General features: G+C 36.3%; 2 protein-coding genes across 2 annotated transcripts in view; both read left to right on the top strand.

Moving 5' to 3' along the window:
• Window positions 1-1,891: 1,891 nt before the first annotated feature.
• On the top strand, window positions 1,892-11,795 carry LOC143229903 (uncharacterized). The gene is made up of 2 exons (XM_076462769.1): window positions 1,892-1,972; window positions 10,379-11,795. Exon 2 carries the CDS (start codon window positions 10,393-10,395, stop codon window positions 10,789-10,791), a length of 399 nt encoding a protein of 132 aa, XP_076318884.1. The 5' UTR covers window positions 1,892-1,972; window positions 10,379-10,392; the 3' UTR covers window positions 10,792-11,795.
• The window catches only part of LOC143228408 (uncharacterized), a 75,007-nt gene continuing 55,031 nt past the window's right edge, over window positions 2,086-22,061 (top strand). Inside the window, exons 1-5 of the mRNA XM_076459674.1 lie at window positions 2,086-2,173; window positions 2,444-2,560; window positions 14,843-14,982; window positions 17,396-17,555; window positions 20,284-20,384. Of these exons, the coding sequence (XP_076315789.1) occupies window positions 2,086-2,173; window positions 2,444-2,560; window positions 14,843-14,982; window positions 17,396-17,555; window positions 20,284-20,384 (606 nt within the window). The remainder of the gene's footprint in view (window positions 2,174-2,443; window positions 2,561-14,842; window positions 14,983-17,395; window positions 17,556-20,283; window positions 20,385-22,061) is intronic.

Genomic DNA, 22,061 nt, shown 5'->3' with positions numbered 1-22,061 from the left:
AGTCCTCGTGTAGCTTTGCGCGAAATTCAAAATAAACCAAACTCAACGTGTTTACGATATATTCTCTTTTCTCGCAAAAAGGCTTTAAATTATTACTTTATATAGAAATATTCTCCATATCTCTTAGCATTGTGCTCAGTTGAATGAATTTGCTGCAAAGAAGATTACGGAGATGGACAACTTATTTCAGGTATATGAAATACGCCTAAAAATGCGAAAAATTTAATAAAATCTAAACCGTTCTTTGTATGAAGTTAAACATAAAGCTACACAGTGGGCTATCTGTGCTCACCACGGATATCGAAACCCGGTTTCAAGCGATGTAAGTCCACAGACATACCGCTGTGCCATTGGTTTTGCTTATAAGAATCTAAACCGTTTAAGCAGAATACACCACCGATAAAACAATACGTTTGAATACTTATGTATTAATAGTAGTATTTGTCACTAGGTTGTTTACCAGTTTTTACCTGTGTGTGTTTGTGTTTTTCTTATAGCAAAACCACATCAGGCTATCTGCTGAACCCACCGACGGGAATTGAACCCTTGATTTTAACTTTGTAAATTCGTAGACTTACCTTTGTAGTAGCGGGGGGAGGCGGTTTCTACCAACGTAGGTCACTTTCTTTGACCAGAAGTTAATATTGTTTGTTTCTGGAGTACACGCATGCGCGGTTCAGTTCGTGGCAACTGAAACAGAGTTTCTACATCATTTTCAACGTGAATTAATTCTGGTTGCTGTAGCTACTATTGTTCTATAAATAATTCTGGTTGCTGTAGCTACTATTGTTCTATAATTAATTCTGGTTGCTGTACCTACTATTGTTCTATAATTAATTCTGGTTGCTGTACCTACTATTGTTCTATAATTAATTCTGGTTGCTGTACCTACTATTGTTCTATAATTAATTCTGGTTGCTGTACCTACTATTGTTCTATAATTAATTCTGGTTGCTGTAGCTACTATTGTTCTATAATTAATTCTGGTTGCTGTACCTACTATTGTTCTATAATTAATTTTGGTTGCTGTACCTACTATTGTTCTATAATTAATTCTGGTTGCTGTACCTACTATTGTTCTATAATTAATTTTGGTTGCTGTACCTACTATTGTTCTATAATTAATTCTGGTTGCTGTAGCTACTATTGTTCTATAATTAATTCTGGTTGCTGTAGCTACTATTGTTCTATAATTAATTCTGGGTGCTGTACCTACTATTGTTCTACAATTAATTCTGGTTGCTGTACCTACTATTGTTCTATAATTAATTCTGGTTGCTGTACCTACTATTGTTCTATAATTAATTCTGGTTGCTGTACCTACTATTGTTCTATAATTAATTCTGGTTGCTGTACCTACTATTGTTCTATAATTAATTCTGGTTGCTGTACCTACTATTGTTCTATAATTAATTTTGGTTGCTGTAGCTACCTTGTTCTATAATTAATTCTGGTTGCTGTAGCTACCATTGTTCTGTAATTAATTCTGGTTGCTGTAGCTTCTATTATTCTATAATTAATTCTGGTTGCTGTAGCTACCATTGCTCTATAATTAATTCTGGTTGCTACTATTGTTCTATAATTAATTCTGGTTGCTACTATTGTTCTACAATTAATTATGGTTGCTGTAGCTACTCTTGTTTTATAATTAATTCTGGTTGCTGTAGCTACTCTTGTTTTATAATTAATTCTGGTTGCTACTATTGTTCTATAAGAAAAGATAATAATTTATCAATCCTCATTTAAAGCTATCTGTCACTGAAAACATTTAATGTTAGTAGTGTACGAGAGGTACGTACTTTTAACTACCACAATCGCTATTTATATATAATCAACAGGCAGTTTAATAAATGTTCTTCACGTTTCGTTTTTCTTCCTTCTTTTTTTACAGAACGCACAAACGAAATTACAATAGTGAAACATATACAGAAAACTTCCAACATCTCTCACTCAGAAAATGTGCTACTTCAAAGTAAGTATATGAATATGTGTGGAATGTTTCGAGTTTTTTGCCCTACAAATGAATGCATTCATTATTGATTAAGAGGGAAAAAGAGGTAGTTTAATGTAGAAGACAGGTTGCTGATGGATGATGACTTAAAATTCGTGTACCTAGAACCAGGAAAGAAGGAATATTTTCAGTTTCGTTCAATGTCCGTGAATTTAGGGGAAGGTTTGTTTTTTAAAAGCGGTTGTCTAATCGAGTGTAGGAATGTAGAGGGCGTGGTTAGATGTTGGATATACTTATTAATATAGATATAAACGTGTTCCTTTGTATTGGTTTATTTTGGGCTTGAGTTATTGTATAAGTAAGGCTTCTTTAATTTTACGTTTGTTTATTTATTTAGAATCTGGGTGTTTTCTATGGTTATGTTGTGTTTATTTGATTGGCAGTGTTCGAAAACGTATGAATTAAATTAATAAATATAATCCAACATCTAAGCACGCCCTCTACATTCCTACACTCAATTACACAACCGCCTTCAAGCATGTGATCAGCTACCGGTTGGTAATCCTTTCTTTCTTTGTGAACCTGACGATGGCCGAAGAAGGTCGAAAGGTTTGGTTTTTGTTTTCTGTAATTTTCATGATATTTAATGAAGTGTCCTAAAACACTGTGTTCTTTTTTTATAATTATTATTTTCATGCAAAATATTTCTATATTGATATGAGTGTTCCCACGATTTATTAATGTCCATAATAGTTATTCATTAAAGTTTAAAAGCTTACTTTTTTACGTTTTCGAAGCCCAACAACAATCATTGACAAACCATTCTCATAAAGGGTGTGTGATAAAAAATGATCAAATGGTGTTTAATAAAGTAGCTGTAGTCATAAGTAATATGTTCCGCTTATCTTCCACGTCATGATTATAATCTATCGAGTTACCGTCAAATATAAGTTTACGAACACGTATGGCTATAATCTATCGAGTTACAGTCAAATGTAAGTTTACGAACACGTATGGCTATAATCTATCGAGCTACAATCAAATATAAGTTTACGATGTTATACTTCCCGTGCTGCCTTTAGAACTACTTCCTCCATCATACATCATTATTCCAGCGGTTACGTCCTATAGCGTGAAACCATAACCTTCAATGAGGATAACGAGTTTCTACAAACAGTTTGAGATTAATCACGAACACTACTTCGTGAAAAATTCACACAATCCCTCAAGCCGAGTGGGGGAGTTATAGCGATTTCATTTTCTTTGGTCATCTTTTTCATATTGTAACTTCAGTAGGTTAGGGGTAAGTTTACGAACCTGCAACGATAAAATCCGGGATCCTACTCCTCGTGGCAACAGAATGGGGACAGCTTATTGTGTAGCTTTACGCTGAAACAAACAAAGAATTCAAATAACAATAACTGATTTTGAAGCATAACTGAAAACGTCTGAAATTTGTGGTTGTAAGATGACGTCGTCTTGCTAATAATAGCAGGAGACAAACCTAGTCTTCATGGACTTTACAGATGAGGATAGAGTCAAAGGGCACAGCAGGTCGTTTAAGACAGCATTGGAGTCGTGTGCAATTTGATTTATTTCGTGGAAGAGTACCCAAGTCTCCTTTCTTCGTGTTGTTGTGTCCTTTGTCTCTCTCTATCTTGTTATATAATTATGGTTTCTTTGTTGTTTTTTCGGAGGAGACTGTAGCGCATTCCTCTAAGTCTATCCTGACAGCTCTGCAGGTTGGATGGTTGGGAATTGCTCATGCGTGAAGTGTATATATATGCTAAACATACCGCCTTTGGCGCCACGTCTCGCAACTTCAATGTCACGCCAGTGTAATAGCGTATGCAAGTCGTTGTTATAAAGTTCGATGAACTCTCTTTATGAAAGTTAGTTGTTGACTTTGAATCACTACAGCTGGTACTGCACAATGGGATGTGAGAAAGCAAAGTATTAATTATTGTATAGAATGAGGTTTTATATTGTTAGATAATGTAATTTGCTGTTAAAAAATCACGTTCGTTCTCAGTGGTGATTCTGTTGATCAAATCTTACAGAAATCTATACCAGCTCTTGTTATGACTCTCTTTCAATGTGTCTGGTGGTGGTAAAAGGGGGAGAGTTACGTGTAAAAACAATTTAAGAAACGACCAATAAATGTTCTTCACTTTATTAATTTGTTTGTTTGTTGTAGGTGACATCTAGCGGATTGTTACTGATGACGTAATGGAATAAGGATCTGTTGTGTGAAGACAGATTTTTCTGCACTGTTCTTCATACCTTGACTTGCATATGTTGCTCTAATATGCTAATTGTTTGTTTTCTTGATTTTCGCGCAAAGCTACACGAGGGCTATCTGCGCTAGCCGTCCCTAATTTAGCAGTGTAAGACTTGAGGAAAGACAGCTAGTCATCACCACCCACCGCCAACTCTTGGGCTACTCTTTTACCAACGAATAGTGGTAATGACCGTTACATTATAATGCCCTCAACGCTGGGAGGGCGAACGTGTTTGGTGCGACCGAACCCGCGGCCCTCGTATTACGAGTCGGACGTCTTAACACGCTTGGCCATGCCGGGCCTTCACTTTACTAATAATCTACAAAGTATTGCGTCTTTCTCTCAGCTCTACAAACCTATTAACAACATATGAAAAATATCATGATATAAATTTAAACGTTCATTAAGTTAGAAAGACATGTAGGTTTAAGAAGTCTTGATAATTTGTGTTTGTGTTTGTTTGTTTGTTTTGAATTTCGCGAAAAGCTACACGAGGGCTATCTGCGCTAGCCGTCCCTAATTTAGCAGTGTAAGACTAGAGAGAAGGCAGCTAGTCATCACTACCCTTCGCCAACTCTTGGGCTATTCTTTTACCAACGAATAATGATAATTGTGCGTTACATTATAATGCCCTTACGGCTGAAAGGGGCGTATGTTTGGTGTAATGGGGAGTCGAACCCGCGACGCTAAGATTAGGAGTCAAGCGCCCTAACTACCTGGCCATGCCAGGCCAGTCTTGATAGAAATGAATGAAAACCCTATAAATCCGAGCGCTTTCAAAAGGTAAACCTTCTTCAAGACAAGCTTCTTCTGAGACAACCCATGAAGAAAAAAAGGTCCATCTTTCGTGAGCTTAAACATTGAGAGTCACAGCTGATTTTCTGAGAGTTCAACATTAGGAGCCGCATTTTCTTGTGCATTCACGTTTAATTATTAAACCGGATTTACAACGCTAAAATCGGGGGTTCGATTCCCCTCGGTGGGATCAGCAGATAGCCCGATCTGGCTTTGCTATAAGAAAACATACCTACTTATTATTAACATTGTATTGTCAACTGTTCAACTAATGACAAAAACAATTATTGTATTTCTAAAGAAGTGTATTGCCATCAAAAGACGTTCCGCCGTGGCTAATGAAGCATCATTTGTATTTGTTACATTTGTTTTACTCAAAACATGTTAGAGAGTGTTGCAGTGTTTAACGGTAAGTACTAAAGCGCATAGTTAAAAATAATTAACGATTAACCCATTCTTCCAACACTTCAGTTCAGTTAACAAAAGGTTTTTGAGGGCAATGTTTATCATAATCTAACAATTTTCTGTATATTATGGTGTTTCTTCACTGTTATGTGCTAATCACTTGAATGGAATAAAACGTCTCATTGAACTGTGTCACAAACACGTGAATGAAACTAATAACGTATTAAAAGGAACGTTAATATCAGTTATTGTCACAGTTAGTATCCTATCCATCACATAAACCTAATTATTAATTAACTAATATTTTTATCACTATTACTATTACTTGGTACTAACTGCTTACCAATTTATAACATGCGTCTCGAGTGCCCATCTGTTGCCTTCCTCTAGAAGGTCCTGAGATGGACTTTGTATTCGGTAGCCGGGGTTCGAGCGTAGATTTTCTTGATAGAACGGTTGGTATGCTATTCACTCATCCCAAACTAAATTCATCAATACTTCCATCAACTAATTATATGAATGTTTTCAAAATAAGTATCAAGGTTGTGTTGACTTCTGTGTTAAATTCACTGAATATATCATCAGTTGGGTGAATATAGAATATTTCTTTTATCTTTATTTTTTTCTTTGTGTGGTTCATACCCCAATATTTTCGTACTAAAACATTTTATTGTATGGCTTCTCTGGCGTGATGTTTCATGTTCTTTCAGGTAAGTCGCAATAACAAAGTTTGGATTGTCTGTTATGCCCCTACATTGTATCTTTCATGGATTACAAAGCCTTCGTGACTATATTTTCAATGCATGTTGTAAATGGTGTATTTGCTCTCCACTGGGCCTCTGAGTGGTTTGGTATGTACTAACTTCAATCGTATTGTGTTTTAGTTTCTGAATACTGTTTTGACTTTATCATGCCTGAGTAATTGTGTATTTGTTACTCAGAGAGATCTGATGCGCTCTTTTCTTCTTGCATACTTTTGATGCTTGTCTGTATTAATTATTTCTTTGTCAAGTGTTTTTAGTATCTTTTTTCAAGGTGGATGATAATATCGTGTTTCTTTGTTCCCGCTTTTACTTCTCTTTAGAATTTTCTGTATTACAATTCGTGTTCATTTTGGAAACTAGGCATGATGCCCGTCTTTGGACAATTGGTAAATGTATTTACCAGTATCTGTAGATTTCTTGTAAGCCTCTGTGATGCATAAATTATGTGTCATGGCAATCATCGCGACTAAGAATATATCCCTGTTGTCTTATTCTGTTTCCATTTTGATGTTGTCTTATTCAGTTGATTCATGAATTATACAATCTTGTGTGTAGTGTATGACTAAATAACGAATACATCTTCAACGTATTTCAACCAAATCCTGGGTTCTAAATCTGGCCGTTTTGAGGGCGTAATTTTCAAGAAAGCCACCCTCTAGGTGTCATAATCAACCTCAGACACCATTAATTAGCATTGATGAACCACCTAAACAAAGAACGTCTAGGGATACACAATTCTAGATAGAAATAAAAGATGATAAAAAACTGTTCTTGTATGTGATTGTTATGGCCCGGCATGGCCACGTAGGTTAAAGAGTACGACTCGTAATCTGAGGGTCACAGGTTCGCATCCTTGTCGCACCAAACATGCTCGCCTTTTCAGTTGTGGGGGCATTATAATGTGCGGTCAAGCCCACTATTCGTTGGTAAAAGAGTAGCGCAAGAGCTTGCGGTGGGGGGTGATGACTAGCTGCCTTCCTTGTAGTCTTACACTGCTAAATTAGGGACGGCTAGCGCAGATAGCCCTCGAGTAGCTTTGCGCGAAATTAAAAAAACAAACAAACAAACGTGATTGGCACCAAGATACACACAGCTTATGTAGTACGTGATTTTTACAGAAATGTGGTGAATACCTCGAATATCGAACAGTTTAAAGACAAGACTCGAAGACTTTAATTTCCCCGAATGAACTAGATTTGAACTGAAGAAGAAAAACACATCCGTAGAATCCTCTTAGACTACAGATACCTCGAATATGTGATAATTAAGCAGTAAAAAAATTAAAAACATAATTTCACAGCACTTTATCACTTCTATAAGGACCCAGGATCGAGTTATAACCACCATAACCACTAATCTTTCTTAGAACTTCCTTGAAAACGAAAGCATGTTAGAGGCCAAATAGGACATAAACAACCAAGTAGAAATTAGTATTAATTAGTAATTAATGGTAATTAATCATAATTAGATTTATGAAAAGAGAATAGTAAAAATTATTAGCCATGACAGACAGTAACTAATATCATAGCCTACAGATACTTCAACCATTCGCTTCTCTGTTAACTAGCAATTAGGCTTGCGATAATTGTATAGATTATTAATCATGACAACCGGTGACTAAACATACTGTAATGGACTCTTCCTTATATGATAGTGGAAAAAAACCTTTTTATTACGCAATCTGCAACCTCCAAATTCGCGAAATTTTATCCTGTGTGCATGTAAGTTTGCAATAAGGGTCATAATTTTCCTGTTTTGCCTCCGTTTCCCGTCACTGATAGCTTTATTTTTTTCCATTCTCAAAGTGCAGATATGACGTCATGAATACATGACGCACGGATCTAATGCACTGGCTAGTAACATACAATTCAACTACTCGCTACTCTCTTCCATTTACATTACATTGTTTTTAAGTATTCTAACTGTAATTTTTAAGTACAAAATCACAACATTATCTTTATGTAAATAAAAATTACGTGTTACAAGTGTGTATGTTTTTTGTATGAAAGGATATAATTCATGCGTTGAGCTTATATTTGTTTTTCACTCCCAAAATAACGTTGTCTTTCCCATAGCAGGTGTGTTAAATGTAAATTTTTTTTTTCGTTTGAGAAAAATGTCAGATCTCTCACAAGGTGGCTGGCTATTCACTAACTTAAACAATGTTTGATTGGCTGTTGTTGAGAGCAAAACTACACAATGAGTTATCTAGCAATCTATGTTATGCCCATCCACGAGTATCGAAACTCGAATTTTGGCGTCGTAAGCCCGCAGGATTATCACTGAGCCACTGGAGGAAGGATTAAAGAAGACTATATTATGTTATTTCAGCTTCCATGTTAATGTACTACATGCTGTCTAGAAATAATATTTTTGTAATACCTAGTTATTTCAAGTTCCGGTTTAGTATGCTATATGTTATTTAGAAATTAATTTTTTTTAAATAAATGGCAGTTTGACAGTTGTCCTTGATAAGCAACGGTGAATGGCGGACTTGTTTGTTCGTTTGTTTTTTTGAATTTCACGCAAAGTTGCACGAAGGCTATCGGAGCTAGCCGTCCCTAATTTAGCAGTGTAAGACTAGAAGAAAGGCAGCTAGTCATCACCACCCACCGCCAACTCTTGGGCTACTCTTTTACCAACTTATGTTGATATTGGTTGTTATCTAATAGCGCCCCCACAGCCGATTAGGCGAACATGTTTGGTGTGACAGGGATTCGAACCAGTGATCCTCAGGTTACAAGTCAAGCGCCCTAACCACCTGGCCATGAGTATCGGAGGGAGAGTCAGTCTGCTGTCGGACAAACGACGAATTCTGATAACAATTACAATAAATAGTTTTAAAGGCAGACTGATGGGTGGATGAGTGGGTTTACTGAAGAGAAAATAAAGTAGAACGCTGATAGCATGACGATAGGTGGGATAGTGTTTTGCATTTCTGGACCGACCAATGCACATAGCGGAATGGAGTAACTTTATTTTGTTTATTATTCAGGTTACGGTTCTAGTAACACATCTTGGTTCGAAGATATATGTGTGTGATAAGTGTAAAAGAAAAACATTCTTTTTTATAAGACTCGAAACCCGAGATGATAATACCCTTGAACACTTCAAACGTTTAGATAAAGTCCATATATGTTTTCAGAAAATATTTTTGCCATATTATGATAATCTAAATCATCTTGTAATATAAAGTTATTTAACCCAGTGTTATTGTTGAATTGGTGCTTCAATATATATATACACACACATAAATATATGTTTGTGTGTGCATTCATTTTTCGCCACAAAACAATTTATTTGCATTTAAAATTATAAATTCCTATCCTGATGTTGCTTTTCGCAGTTGTTAACAACTTCTACTTTGATAACATCCCATACAAGTTGAGATTTGTAGGGTTTGTAGCACATATTCCTAATTATACTTCAGAAAATGGCATTATTGCGTTTTGATTCTGTTAAGTTTTCCTTATGTCTCCTCATTACGGCTTTATCGGGAGAAACGGTTATTCTATTTCCTCTCACCTAGGCCTAGCTGGCACATTGAGATATTTGTTGTAAATATTTATAAGTCTTGAGTATCAAATGATCTGCACCTATGTTTAAAATTCCTTGGAAGCCCCTGATGGCTTTAATAAATATATCCTAACTGCTTAAGTATGTAACGTCGAGCCTTAACTCTTTATTAGATTTTATTATCGACCAAATTAAAGCTTTATACATCATAATAATAAAGTCGTTACTAAAAATTATATAAAGAGCTATTGTGGAAGATTGATACAAATGTGTATGCTAAGTAATAATAAATAGTGTGCCATAACAATGACGTTGAATAAAACATCAGTGGAAGAAATAAGAGAACAAACGAGTTCAGGTTTAAACCCTATTGAAAAGTTTAACATACTTTATTGACGATTCTGAACGGCATGGATTAGCAAAGAATATATGCTAAGTAAATATAAGTATGTTCTTAACAATTACCCACGAATGTTAATTCAGAAACTCAGAGTTACAGTTATATGTATCATTACAAAACCAAGTCTTATTCCCGTAGTGTAGTTTGTTTTGTTTAGCATCATAACATGATTCTATGTTTTCGAAGAAAATATATATATTGTACTTGAGAATTTCTGCGAAGACAGTATATCTTTTAGTTGGTATTACGTGTAATGTTCTGCTAGAACACTCAATCAGTATGACATCGACGGACAGCCTTCACACCAACATTCGAATCAGTATGACATCGACGGGAAGCCTTCACACTAACCTTCGAATCAGTATGACATCAACAGACAGCCTTCACACCAGCACTCGGATCAGTATGACATCGACGGTAAGCCTTCACACCAGCACTCGAATCAGTATGACATCGACGGGAAGCCTTCACACCAACACTCGAACCAGTATGACATCGACGGGAAGCCTTCACACTAACCTTCGAATCAGTATGACATCAACAGACAGTCTTCACACCAGCACTCGAACCAGTATGACATCGACGGGAAGCCTTCACACGAACACTCGGATCAGTATGACATCAACAGACAGCCTTCACACCAGCACTCGGATCAGTATGACATCGGGCCCAACATGACCAGATATTTAAGGCGCTCGACTCGTAATTCGAGGGTCGCGGGTTCGAATGCCCCTCACACCAAACATGCTCGCCCTTTCATCCGTGGGGGTATTATATGTGACAGTCAATTCCACTATTCGTTGGTAAAAGAGTAGCCCACGAGTTGGCGGTGGGTGGTGATGACTAGCTGCCTTCCCTCTAGTCTTACACTGCTAAATTAAGGACGGCTAGCGCAGATAGTCTTCGTGTAGCTTTGCGCCAAATTCAAAAACAAACAAACAGTATGATATTAACGGACAGCCTTCACACCAACACTCGAATCCGTATGACATCATCGACGGACAGCCTTCGCATGTTCCGAAATTCTCGAAAGTAGTTTGCCTCCGGTTTCTCATGTGTAACATGTGCAGCTTTCTGGTGTTGTTTTCTAATCTATGTTTCAATTAGCAGAAATAAAAGTGTTTTTTTTATCCTTACAAGTTCAATTCTAGCTAAATTTCAGATCTAATCAATGTACCATTATTCCAAGGTTTGTTTTTTTTTCAGGACATTAAACTATAATTCAGGGGCGTTGATAGAACTTTAGATTTGTGAGAAGGGGCTTGATTTGTCAGTGTTTAACCATAAGGCTTGTGGACATTATACAAAAGAATCCCGGACCCAGTTTCTCAATAGATCCCTGAATTTGGAATCAATTCCACAAAGAAATATAAATTATACTCATTTGAAAGTTTTGATAATAAAATAAATAAAAACATAGCTTTATTATATTTATGTTGATTAATGATTTAATCAACGTGGGGGATGAAATACAAAAGCCAAAAAAATCACTCATTAGTACTGTTATCGTTAGCCTGTCATTAGTACTGTTATCGTTAGCCTGTCATTAGTACTGTTATCGTTAGCCTGTCATTAGTACTGTTATCGTTAGCCTGTCATTAGTACTGTTATCGTCAGCCTGTCATTAGTACTGTTATCGTCAGCCTATCATTAGTACTGTTATCGTCAACCTATCATTAGTACTGTTATCGTCAGCCTGTCATTGTACTGTTATCGTACTGTCATTGATATCGTCAGCCTGTCATTTAGTACTGATATCGTCAGCCTGTCATTAGTACTGTTATCGTCAGCCTGTCATTAGTACTGTTATCGTCAACCTATCATTAGTACTGTTATCGTCAGCCTGTCATTAGTACTGATATCGTCAGCCTGTCATTAGTACTGTTATCGTCAGCCTGTCATTAGTACTGTTATCGTTAGCCTGTCATTAGTACTGTTATCGTCAGCCTGTCATTAGTACTGTTATCGTCAGCCTATCACTAGTACTGTTATCATTAGCCTATTTTTAGTTAAATGTGTATTATTATACAGATTATCTCCTATAACGTACTTTTTTATTATTTTTTTAATTGTATTACAAGAAGTTATAGGTGGGTTAAGGCGTTCGACTCGTAATCTGAGGGTCGCAGGTTCGAATCCCGGTCGCACCAAATATGCTCGCCCTATTAGCAGTTGGAGCGTTATAATGTGACGGTCAATCCCACTATTCGTTGATAAAAGGTTAGCCCAAGAGTTGGCGGTGGGTGGTAATGACTAGCTGCCTTCCCTCTAGTCTTACACTGCTAAATTAGTGACGGCTAGCTCAGATAGCCCTCGAGTAGCTTTGCGCGAAATTAAAAAAACAAAAAAAAAACAATACAAGAGGTCATATAGTTTCCATGATCAATTCTGGTACAGAGGAAGTTTCCTTCGCCTACGCCCTTGTATTTGAGAAAGTCAGGCCTCGTGTGTGATTTTGATTCTAGGTTCTTGTTGCTTTTTATGCGAACTTTTGATGAAACCTTCCTTAAATTGTCGCCTTTATGTGTCCGTGAGAGATAACTTTTATGGTCTTTTGCTTTCTTTAGGGAGAAAGCAATACTAATGTATTAACTGTTGAGAAAAGCAAGAAAACAGAGTTCAATCTCAAAATGCCAAGTTTTATAAAATATCTTAGAAAGTGAGCTTGTGGCTAACATTAAAGCCACATGATGGGTAAATACATTTTAAAAATAGATCAGTCAAGTGTTTTACTACGTTCTCATAATGTTACTTTATTACCAAGGATAAATACACTTCAAAAATAGATCACTCAAGTATTCTTCTCTATTCCCACACTATTTTACTCCATGGATAAATAAATTTCAAACATAAATCAGTGAAATTTTATTCAATGTCAGGTTCACTATGTGTATGAATGATAGGCCCAATAAAGTGAATGATGTTGATAGCTTCCTCGGTGTTTTTGAAAGTAAAGATCAGAGCGCTATTTACTTCTTTTCAGTTTTGCACAAATCTACGCGACGGCTATCTGTGCTAGCTATCTTTAATTATACTGTGATGGACTAGTGGGATGGCAACTAATCAACACCATCCATTTCCGACTCTTAGGCTATGCTTTTACCAACGCGTGATAGGATAATCGTCACATTATAACGCCCCGACGGCTGAAAGGACGAACATGTCTGGTAGGACGGAAATTCAATCCCACGATCCACAAGTAGTGAGTCGAGCTTCCTGACCACCAGGACATACCAGGCCTAGAGCCCTGTTACCAATCGTACTGAAGTACTATACCGAACATTATTTGGAAAAAAACTGCCCTTACCGAAATTAGAATATAAAGGAATTCCTTGATGTGCTGAATAAAGTTCTTACCCTTAGAAATACAGAGAGCCACACATCAACTTGAAAATACATCAGTGAAGCCAAAATATGATGTTATCGTTATCTCCAAAAAATTGGGCATCAAACCATATTTGAAAGTCAAGTGTTTAGGCTTAGTAAAAACGTCATTTTGGTGAATTATCTCAAAAGTGACAGTTGAAGAACTCTTAAACATTTCAACTGACTTAAAATTTAATTCGGTTGCACACAAAAATGTTTTCTTGAACCAGTCAAGTCCTAGTATGTGAGCAACTTATACGTACGTAGTGAAGACGGTAAAAATTTGTTGTTGTTTTTTTTTTAATTTCGCAAAAAGCTACACGAGGGCTATCTGCGCTAGCCATCTCTAACTTAGCAGTGTATGACTAGAGGGAGGGCTGCTAGTCATCACCACCCACCGCCAACTCTTGGGCAACTCTTTTACTAACGAATAGTTGGACTGACCGTCACATTATAACGTTCCCACGGCTGAAAGGGCGAGCATTTTTGGTGTGATGGTAATTCGAACCTGCGACCTTCGGATAACGACTCGAATGCCTTAACCACCTGGCCATTACCGAACCCGACGGTAGAAGTTCTGTTTCAAAGGCACTTAAAGTCATTCCTTGCTTGTCTTCACCATATATCTAATCTCTTTCTTATGATATTTATATCAGGAGACTTTTAAAGAAACTTTTGTTACAAAGCTTTCTTATTTATCAATTTTGAAATGCTGTGTTACGTCTTCAGGATTAGTCTGTGTACGTGTACAATTACTTTGCTTTTTCTAAGGCTTCCTCGCCCCTAGTGGCATAGCCGTATATCTGCGGACTCCCACCTCTAGAAACCACATTTCAATACTCGGGTGCTGGGCAGAGCACAGATAACCCATTGTGTAGCTTTGTGCTTAATTCCAAAAAAAACAAACCAAACTAACACTGTCGGATTTCATCACGAATTGAAAAGATATATTTTTTTCTAAATTAAAAATGGCGGTAAGCTTGAGAGCTTCTATCATTAAATTTCGATGTTTAATTCCTGCAATGGTGAGAGTATCAGCAACTCATTCTGGAACTTAATGTTTAATAGAAGGCAAATAAAATAAAATTGAAAATGATAAAGAGAAACTATAAGAGCCAAGAATGAGTTGAGCAACAACAAATTCATCCCAGTTACTTCAGCAGAAGAGAATGCTATTCAAGGAAGCTTTTGAAATATGTCTATATTGCAACTAATATTGCTAGTAATTACTGCTTTGGTTTATTTCTTCTTGCAAGTTTTACTTCTCTGTAAAGTTTACTGTAATGGCCACAAAACTTAAATTCCAATTATAAGTGTAAAAGTTATTGTTGTTGGTTTTTTTTTTTCTGATTTTCTTCTTTAGATCTAAACCTAGATGGCGGAGGTTATTATCCCAAAGGTCAGTTTAGAACTTTACAGCGATCTAGACGGCACCAACCAATACTGAAACCACACATTGGTCAGCAGCACGGTCTTGACGATGCTTACAACGGAGTTGTACAGGTATGTTCTAATCTCAGTATGCCATACTATCGCCTAAAATAAAGTAACAAAATGTCTGCTCAGTTTTAATGAACATATGATCCCTCATGTGATCTCATAAATACATTTGTCGTTAGAAGCCGTGTAGCCTTCCAGTGGCATAGTGGCATGTCTGCAGAGTTAAACTGCTAGAGTCTCGATGCGAGTCTCGATGCCAGATTTGTGTAGCTATGTACATAACAACGAAACCATATGCGTCCACTTATATTAGTATAATATGAAATGGCCTTGTTGAAGAAATACAAATTCAAACCTTACGTAATAAACTTGGCAAGCGGGTATATTTATAAACATACGATTTCAGCGAGATAAAAGTAAGATAATATGATTGCTACTATTAGGAAATTCACCATCTCGATTACTTTATTGTTATTTTGCTGTCGTCTTGCTGAAAAACATGAAACGTATTAGCATTATTCAGTAAGAACATAGATGATGTTACTTATGTTAAGGCACTCAATTCGTTATCCGAGGGTCGCGGGTTCAAATCCCCGTCACACCAAACATGCTCGCCCTTTCAGCCGTGGGGGCGTTATAATATGAAGTTCAATCCCACTATTCGTTGGTAAAAGGGTAGCCCAAGAGTTGGTGGTGGGTAATGATGACTAGCTGCCTTCCCTCTAGTCTCACACTGCTAAATTAGGGATGGCTAGCGCAGATAACCCTCGTGTAGATTTGCGGAAAATTCAAAAAATAAACAAAACAAACAAACTTACGTTTGAAACACTACATCTTCACACTGAATTAAAGTATCACTTATACTGTCGAAGTCATCATGCAATAGCAGTTAAAATGAGATATGGAGATGCTTTTGTAGACGACAGACACTAACAACACTTGTGTATTACAACTAATAGTCGTGTCATGTTACTGTTAAACAAGTAACCACTTTGACTGTAATTTATATAAGCTAGCCTACTACTTGATAAAACGTAATTTAATCAACCTATACTTGAACTGGGATATGTTTCCTATCACATAATTACTACACCATAACAAGTACGTCTATAAAGGGAGTAGTCAACCACACTGGAGGTTTTTATTCCCTTATGTTGTCACGTCGTTACTTATACACTCTTTTATAGTTAAAGCATATTTCTAGTATCTTCTCTGTGACGTAATTCTCCGTACTACCATCTCCATGTGACATAATTTCCGGTTCTCAATCTACTGAATAGATAAACAAAATACCTTTTCGTTGACGATGAATAATTTGAAGTTTTTCTGTTAAAAGAACTCAATAACTTCCTTATGAAACCAGGCAGGGATTAATAATAGTTGTGGCTTACATTATAATTAATGTCTGCCTTTTACTTTGTAATATTTTAACACCCGTCAAAGTTAAAGAATCTACATATATTGTGGCATTTGTGTGGTTTGGTTTTGAATTTCGCGCAAAGCTACACTAGGACTATCTGTGCTAACCGTCCCTAATTTAGCAGTTTAAGATTAGAGGGAAGGCAGCTAGTCATCACCACCCACTGCTAACTCTTAGGCTACTCTTTTACCAATGAATGGAATTGACCTTAACATTATAACGCACCCATGGGTGAAATGGTGAGCATGTTTGGTTGGAAGGGGATTCAAACCAGCAACCCTCAAATTGCGAGTGGAATACCTTAACCACCTGGTCATACCGGGCCTGGAGACATTTGTAACAACCTAATGCGCACTTAATTTTCGCGCATTGACTTACAACAACAGTTTTAATTGTCTAAATTAAAAGTAAAGTGGCCTTACTTTACTTATGTAAACTCATGTTATAGAGACCCACAACATGTCATACCAGATGACTGTTACCAGATGATTTTATTTACAGCTTAAATACATTTTTTTACAAAAAAAAAAGAAACGTTATTTATTATTTTATGTATCAAGAAATGGGTTACGTTACTGATTGGCCCGGCATAGCCAGGTGGTTAAAGTACTCGATTCGTAATTCGAGGATCGCGGGTTAAAAATCCCTGTCTTTCCAAATACAGTCGCCCCTTCAGCCGTGAGGGCGTTATTATGTGACGGTCATGGTAAAAGAGTAGCCCAAGAGTTGACGATGGGTGGTGATGACTAGCTGCCTTCCCTCTAGTATATCACTGCTAAATTTGGGGCGGCTAGCGCAGATAGCTCTCGTATTGCTTTGCGCGAAATTCAAAAGAAACCACAGCTTCACAGATTAGATACATTTATTATAAAGAAAATATCTTGTTTTATATTGTCATCATATTACGTATATATGCCAAAAAAAACCAAAATAAATGATATATTATAAATTTTGGATTTTCCTACTACCCTTTTCAAAATTAAAATTAAATACGAGTTTTTAATATATAAAGTATGAAATCACATTATTTTTCACCTATTGTTTCTTTCCTTTTAGTGTCTTATTGCAAGTTCTGGGCAATGGGCCTTCAGCACTTTTTCGCTTGACGTGGCTACTGGAGGACACTCTTTATCAGTGTTGTTGGTCCACTTATTCCACCAATACGGACTAATCGCAAAGTTCCATTTGGATGTGCTCAAAGTCTATAACTGTTTCAGTGAGTATGACTTAACTAATCTCTCTTTCTCTATGCGTGTTTGTGTTTAAAGGACAATGATTCAGCATCTATTTGTAATTCAGTAACTTTTACCAATGTTAGCTGTTTAACGCCATCACTGATCGGTGTTCCTGAAGCTGACAGGACAAAGAGGGTTGTTTTTCTTCCGTAGACCCGCCCCAGATTGATGTAAGCCCAAATGATGAAACTGTCAAGGATTCTTTTAAATTTTGAACTTATAAAGGAAAAAAAAATAGAAAAAGTTCCAGTTATAAAAATTATTTCTGAATACTTTACTGTTTCAAACCCACAGTATTCGGATAATTTACATGCTGTTTTGTAAAAGTAACTCATACTTTGTGTTGTTAATCATACTTTCCACAATTCGAAGAACTACTTACAACTAATCAACTCTGGTCTAAAACAACTGCTACAATACAAAAGACCATTTTGGTGACAACATCAAATTAAGTTCCAACACGTCTGGAACACCCATTGTATAATCCCTCTTTTCACCCATTACCCACGTGTTTCGAATTATTTACCACTATGAAGAAATGCGGTTCCCTTTAAATCTTCCTAGAATTTGCCAATTTCAAGTTTTAGATTAATAATGAGACATTAAAATACTTGTTTTCTTCCTTATCTAAACACAAACCTGTCACTTGGATAATTGTTTATTGGTAAACTTGCAGAGAAGAAATTTAAAAACCAAGAAATAAATCCATTCACTTGTGACTACGAAAGCTCCGAGGAAGCGAAATAAAAACGCCATTATTACGCGCGCTTGAGGTTACAGTTAGAAACCAAATCAATAAAGTTCCATACACATTATGTTCAAATTATCTGTGTCTGAAAAGTTTAAATAAGGTTCTATCGACTTTACACAGTTTGTCTTTGGTACCTAATCTTACTCGGAATAAAACTTTCACGTTGATACGTTACAAAGAAATTCCAAGAAATTCTTTTCTTTCTCGCACAAGAATACACACACACACAAAAATCGAAAGTGAAACGTACACTGTCTCTAAGACACGATTTATATCTGAGTTACATTACACTGAACCATTTTATTTTTTATGTAATAAAATCGAGTGAAATTTCTAATTTTACATATATATATGTTTGTTAAGATGTGAATTTTTCGAAGGTCTGTCATACGGGCATGTGAAATAAACTTATATTTTAACATTTAAACTACATTCACTTTGCAGAGCAGTTCCTTTGTTACCATACAAAGCAGTACTTGTTTACTAATAGTAGTTTAATGACAAGAAGGGACATTGGTGGATTCGTTCATAATATAAACTGAGAAAACGTTTAAGCACGTATACGACGTCATGGTGACACACTCAACTTTCTCACTTGTGTTACTATATATTTATGTTCTTGATGTATACATAGGATCAGCTGATGTTATTGAGTGAATCCTAGGCGTTCATATAATGTAAAATATGTTCTACACGTCCTTGGTATATACTTAGAACCAGCTGATGGTATTGCTTGAATCTATTAAAGAATGTAAACTTTGTGATTACATGATCTTGGTGTATACTTAGAACCAGCTAATGTTATTGCTTGAATCTATTAAAGAATGTAAACTTTGTGATTACATGATCTTGGTGTATACATAGAACCATCTAATGTTATTGCTTGAATCTTTTAAACAATGTAAAATTTGAGATTACATGATCTTGGTGTATACATAGAACCATCTAATGTTATTGCTTGAATCTTTTAAACAATGTAAAATTTGAGATTACATGATCTTGGTGTATACATAGAACCATCTAATGTTATTGCTTGAACCTTTTAAACAATGTAAAATTTGTGATTACATGATCTTGGTGTATACATAGAACCATCTAATGTTATTGCTTGAATCTATTAAAGAATGTAAACTTTATGATTACATTTTCTTGGTATATACATAGAACCAGCTGAGGTTATTGCTTGAATCTTTTAAACATTGTAAACTTTGTGACTACATGTTCTTGGTAGATACGTAGAAGCGGCTGATAAGATTCATTATATTTTAAAAATATATAAATTCTAATCTCTGAAGTAGATCATTGACACTGAACACTTTCTTTTTTAGTATAATATTAATAATTCCCGGCACTAACGTTTAAATCGAAGATCTACATCTACGTATATATCGAGTTCTCGCTCTGCACTTTTGACCGTGGGTGCACCATAACAGTGGTGGTCCAATTCCAACGTAAGGTCAGATAAGTGTGACCAACAGCTGGTGGTGGTACTGATAATTTGTTTATATTCCTTTAATTTCTCAGCTCAAAATTCTCGACTGCTAAGTGCAAGTAGCCGTTTGTGTAGCTTTTGAGTGAAATTATAAAACCAACCAAGGCAAGCCTTGTAATGGAAAACGGCTGAATATTTCAAACGACAATTACCAAGTAGATGGAACCACTTCGTGAGTCTTGAGTCTTCAGTCAAAAAGCGTGTTGAACAGAAGTGAGCCTCGACCTACGTAAAGATTTGTTCTTCATAAAATTTATCTAGGATAGGATTTATTTTAATGATAAACAACGTTTAAAATACTGAGAAACACCTCGCTAGTTCCTAACAGCTACTGGTCAAATCATAGAATACACGTAAATAGCTAAGGAATTCACACTTGGTTTTAATACACCTCGCGTAAGTATAAGATTATTTTAATGATAGAACAGGAGAATAAGATCTATATTATATTTTTCATACTTTGTAGATCTTATCGAATCGAATTACCACGTGGATAACCCTTACCATAACTCAGTTCATGCCGCAGACGTGACACAGGCTATGCACTGCTTCCTTCAAGAAGAAGTTGTAAGTAAACATAGATACTACTCTCGATTTTTGATGGCTGTCCCCAGCGGATGTGTCAGAGTTGGAATGGCTGTCCCTAGTATGTATGTGAGATTTGGGATGACCATCTTTACTTTGTTTGTGTTAGAGTTGTGATGGCCTTCTCTAATGTGTGTGTGTGTATCAAACTTGTGATGACTGTCCCTTACGTGTGTGTGTGTGTGTCACTCAAGTGTGTGTCAGAGTTGTTCTGAGTGTCCATTATGTATGTGTGAGTGTCCCTAAAATGTGGGTCAGAGTTGTTCTGAGTGTCCGTAGTTTGTTGTCAGATTTAGAATGATTGCCTCTGAAGTGCGTGTGTCAAAGTTGTGGTAACTGCTCATTATGTGTGTGTGTGTCAAAATTGTTCATTTTGTCCCTAATGTGTTTCTTCAGAGTTGAGATGGCTGTTATAGTGTGTGCTAAGAATGTTTGTCTTATTCTTCAACAGGGTATTTGAAATTTAATGTTAATGTGAACATTTGCTTGACACTAGATACGTAATTTATAAATTATCATGCGTTACTCCAGAGCTATATGCAATAAGAATAGTATGGCAGTCAAAACTAAACTATTTTAATGAGCTTAACAACTAAGTGAATCATTATTAAACTCCAAATGTTGTCTGCAGATTGATGGCCCGACATGGCCAGGTAGTTAAGGCACTCGACTCGCCATCTGAGGCTCTCGGCTTCGAATCCCCATCACACCAAACATGTTCGCCCTTTCAGCCGTGAGGGCGTTATTATTTTACGGTCAATCCCACTATTCATTGGTAAAAGAATAATCCAATAGTTGGCGGTAGGTAGGTGCCCTCCCTCTAGCCTAACACTGCTAAATTAGGGACGGCTTGAGCAGATATCCCTCTTGGAACTTAGCGCGAAATTCAAAAACAAACAAATTGCACATTTCTCTGCTTCTCGAGTAAATTAAAGGATTAAGATGAATATGGGACGAGATTAAACAGGTTATTGACGTCATCATTGTGTATGTCACTTCTGAAATTCTAATCAATGTAAATATAATCCAGTTTTTATGTTATTTTCATGCTATTTACTAATTTCAGAAATTGTTGTTTTCTAGTGTATTACACGATTGGGATTAACCAATGAGCGTTCCTCACTCATACATTAAATGCCCTTCAAAATTATAAAATTAGATATTCAACATACAAATCTGTATAAATTTTGTTAAGGTTTTACGTAGTTGAATTACGAACATCTGAGAAATATAAAATATTTAATTCTATTTAAGTAATCTTAATGTAAGATGTCGTCTGTTGAAGCATACGATTTCTCACTGTACTTGTACATACATCCATTGTCACGGTTATTGTCTGTTTGTTTTGAATTGAGCACAATGATCTATCTGTACTCTGCCCGCCATGGGTATCAAAATCCGTTTTCTAGCGCTGTAAATCCGTAGATATGCCGCTGTGCCACTGGAGGTGGGGAGCATCACAATTTTGATTTTAGTTTGTTTTGAATTTCGCGCAAAGCTACTCAAGGGCTATCTGCGCTAGCCGTCCCTAATTTAGCAGAGGGAAGGCAGCTAATCATCAGCACCCACCGCCAATTCTTGGGCTACTATTTCCCCAACGAATAATGGGATTGACCGTCACCTTATAACGCCCACATGGCTGAAAGGGCGAACATGTTT

Source organism: Tachypleus tridentatus, chromosome 10, assembly GCF_004210375.1.
Source record: "Tachypleus tridentatus isolate NWPU-2018 chromosome 10, ASM421037v1, whole genome shotgun sequence".
NCBI lineage: Eukaryota > Metazoa > Arthropoda > Merostomata > Xiphosura > Limulidae > Tachypleus > Tachypleus tridentatus.
Note: the sequence above shows the minus strand (reverse complement) of the source record. Positions and strands in the feature narration are given on the sequence as shown.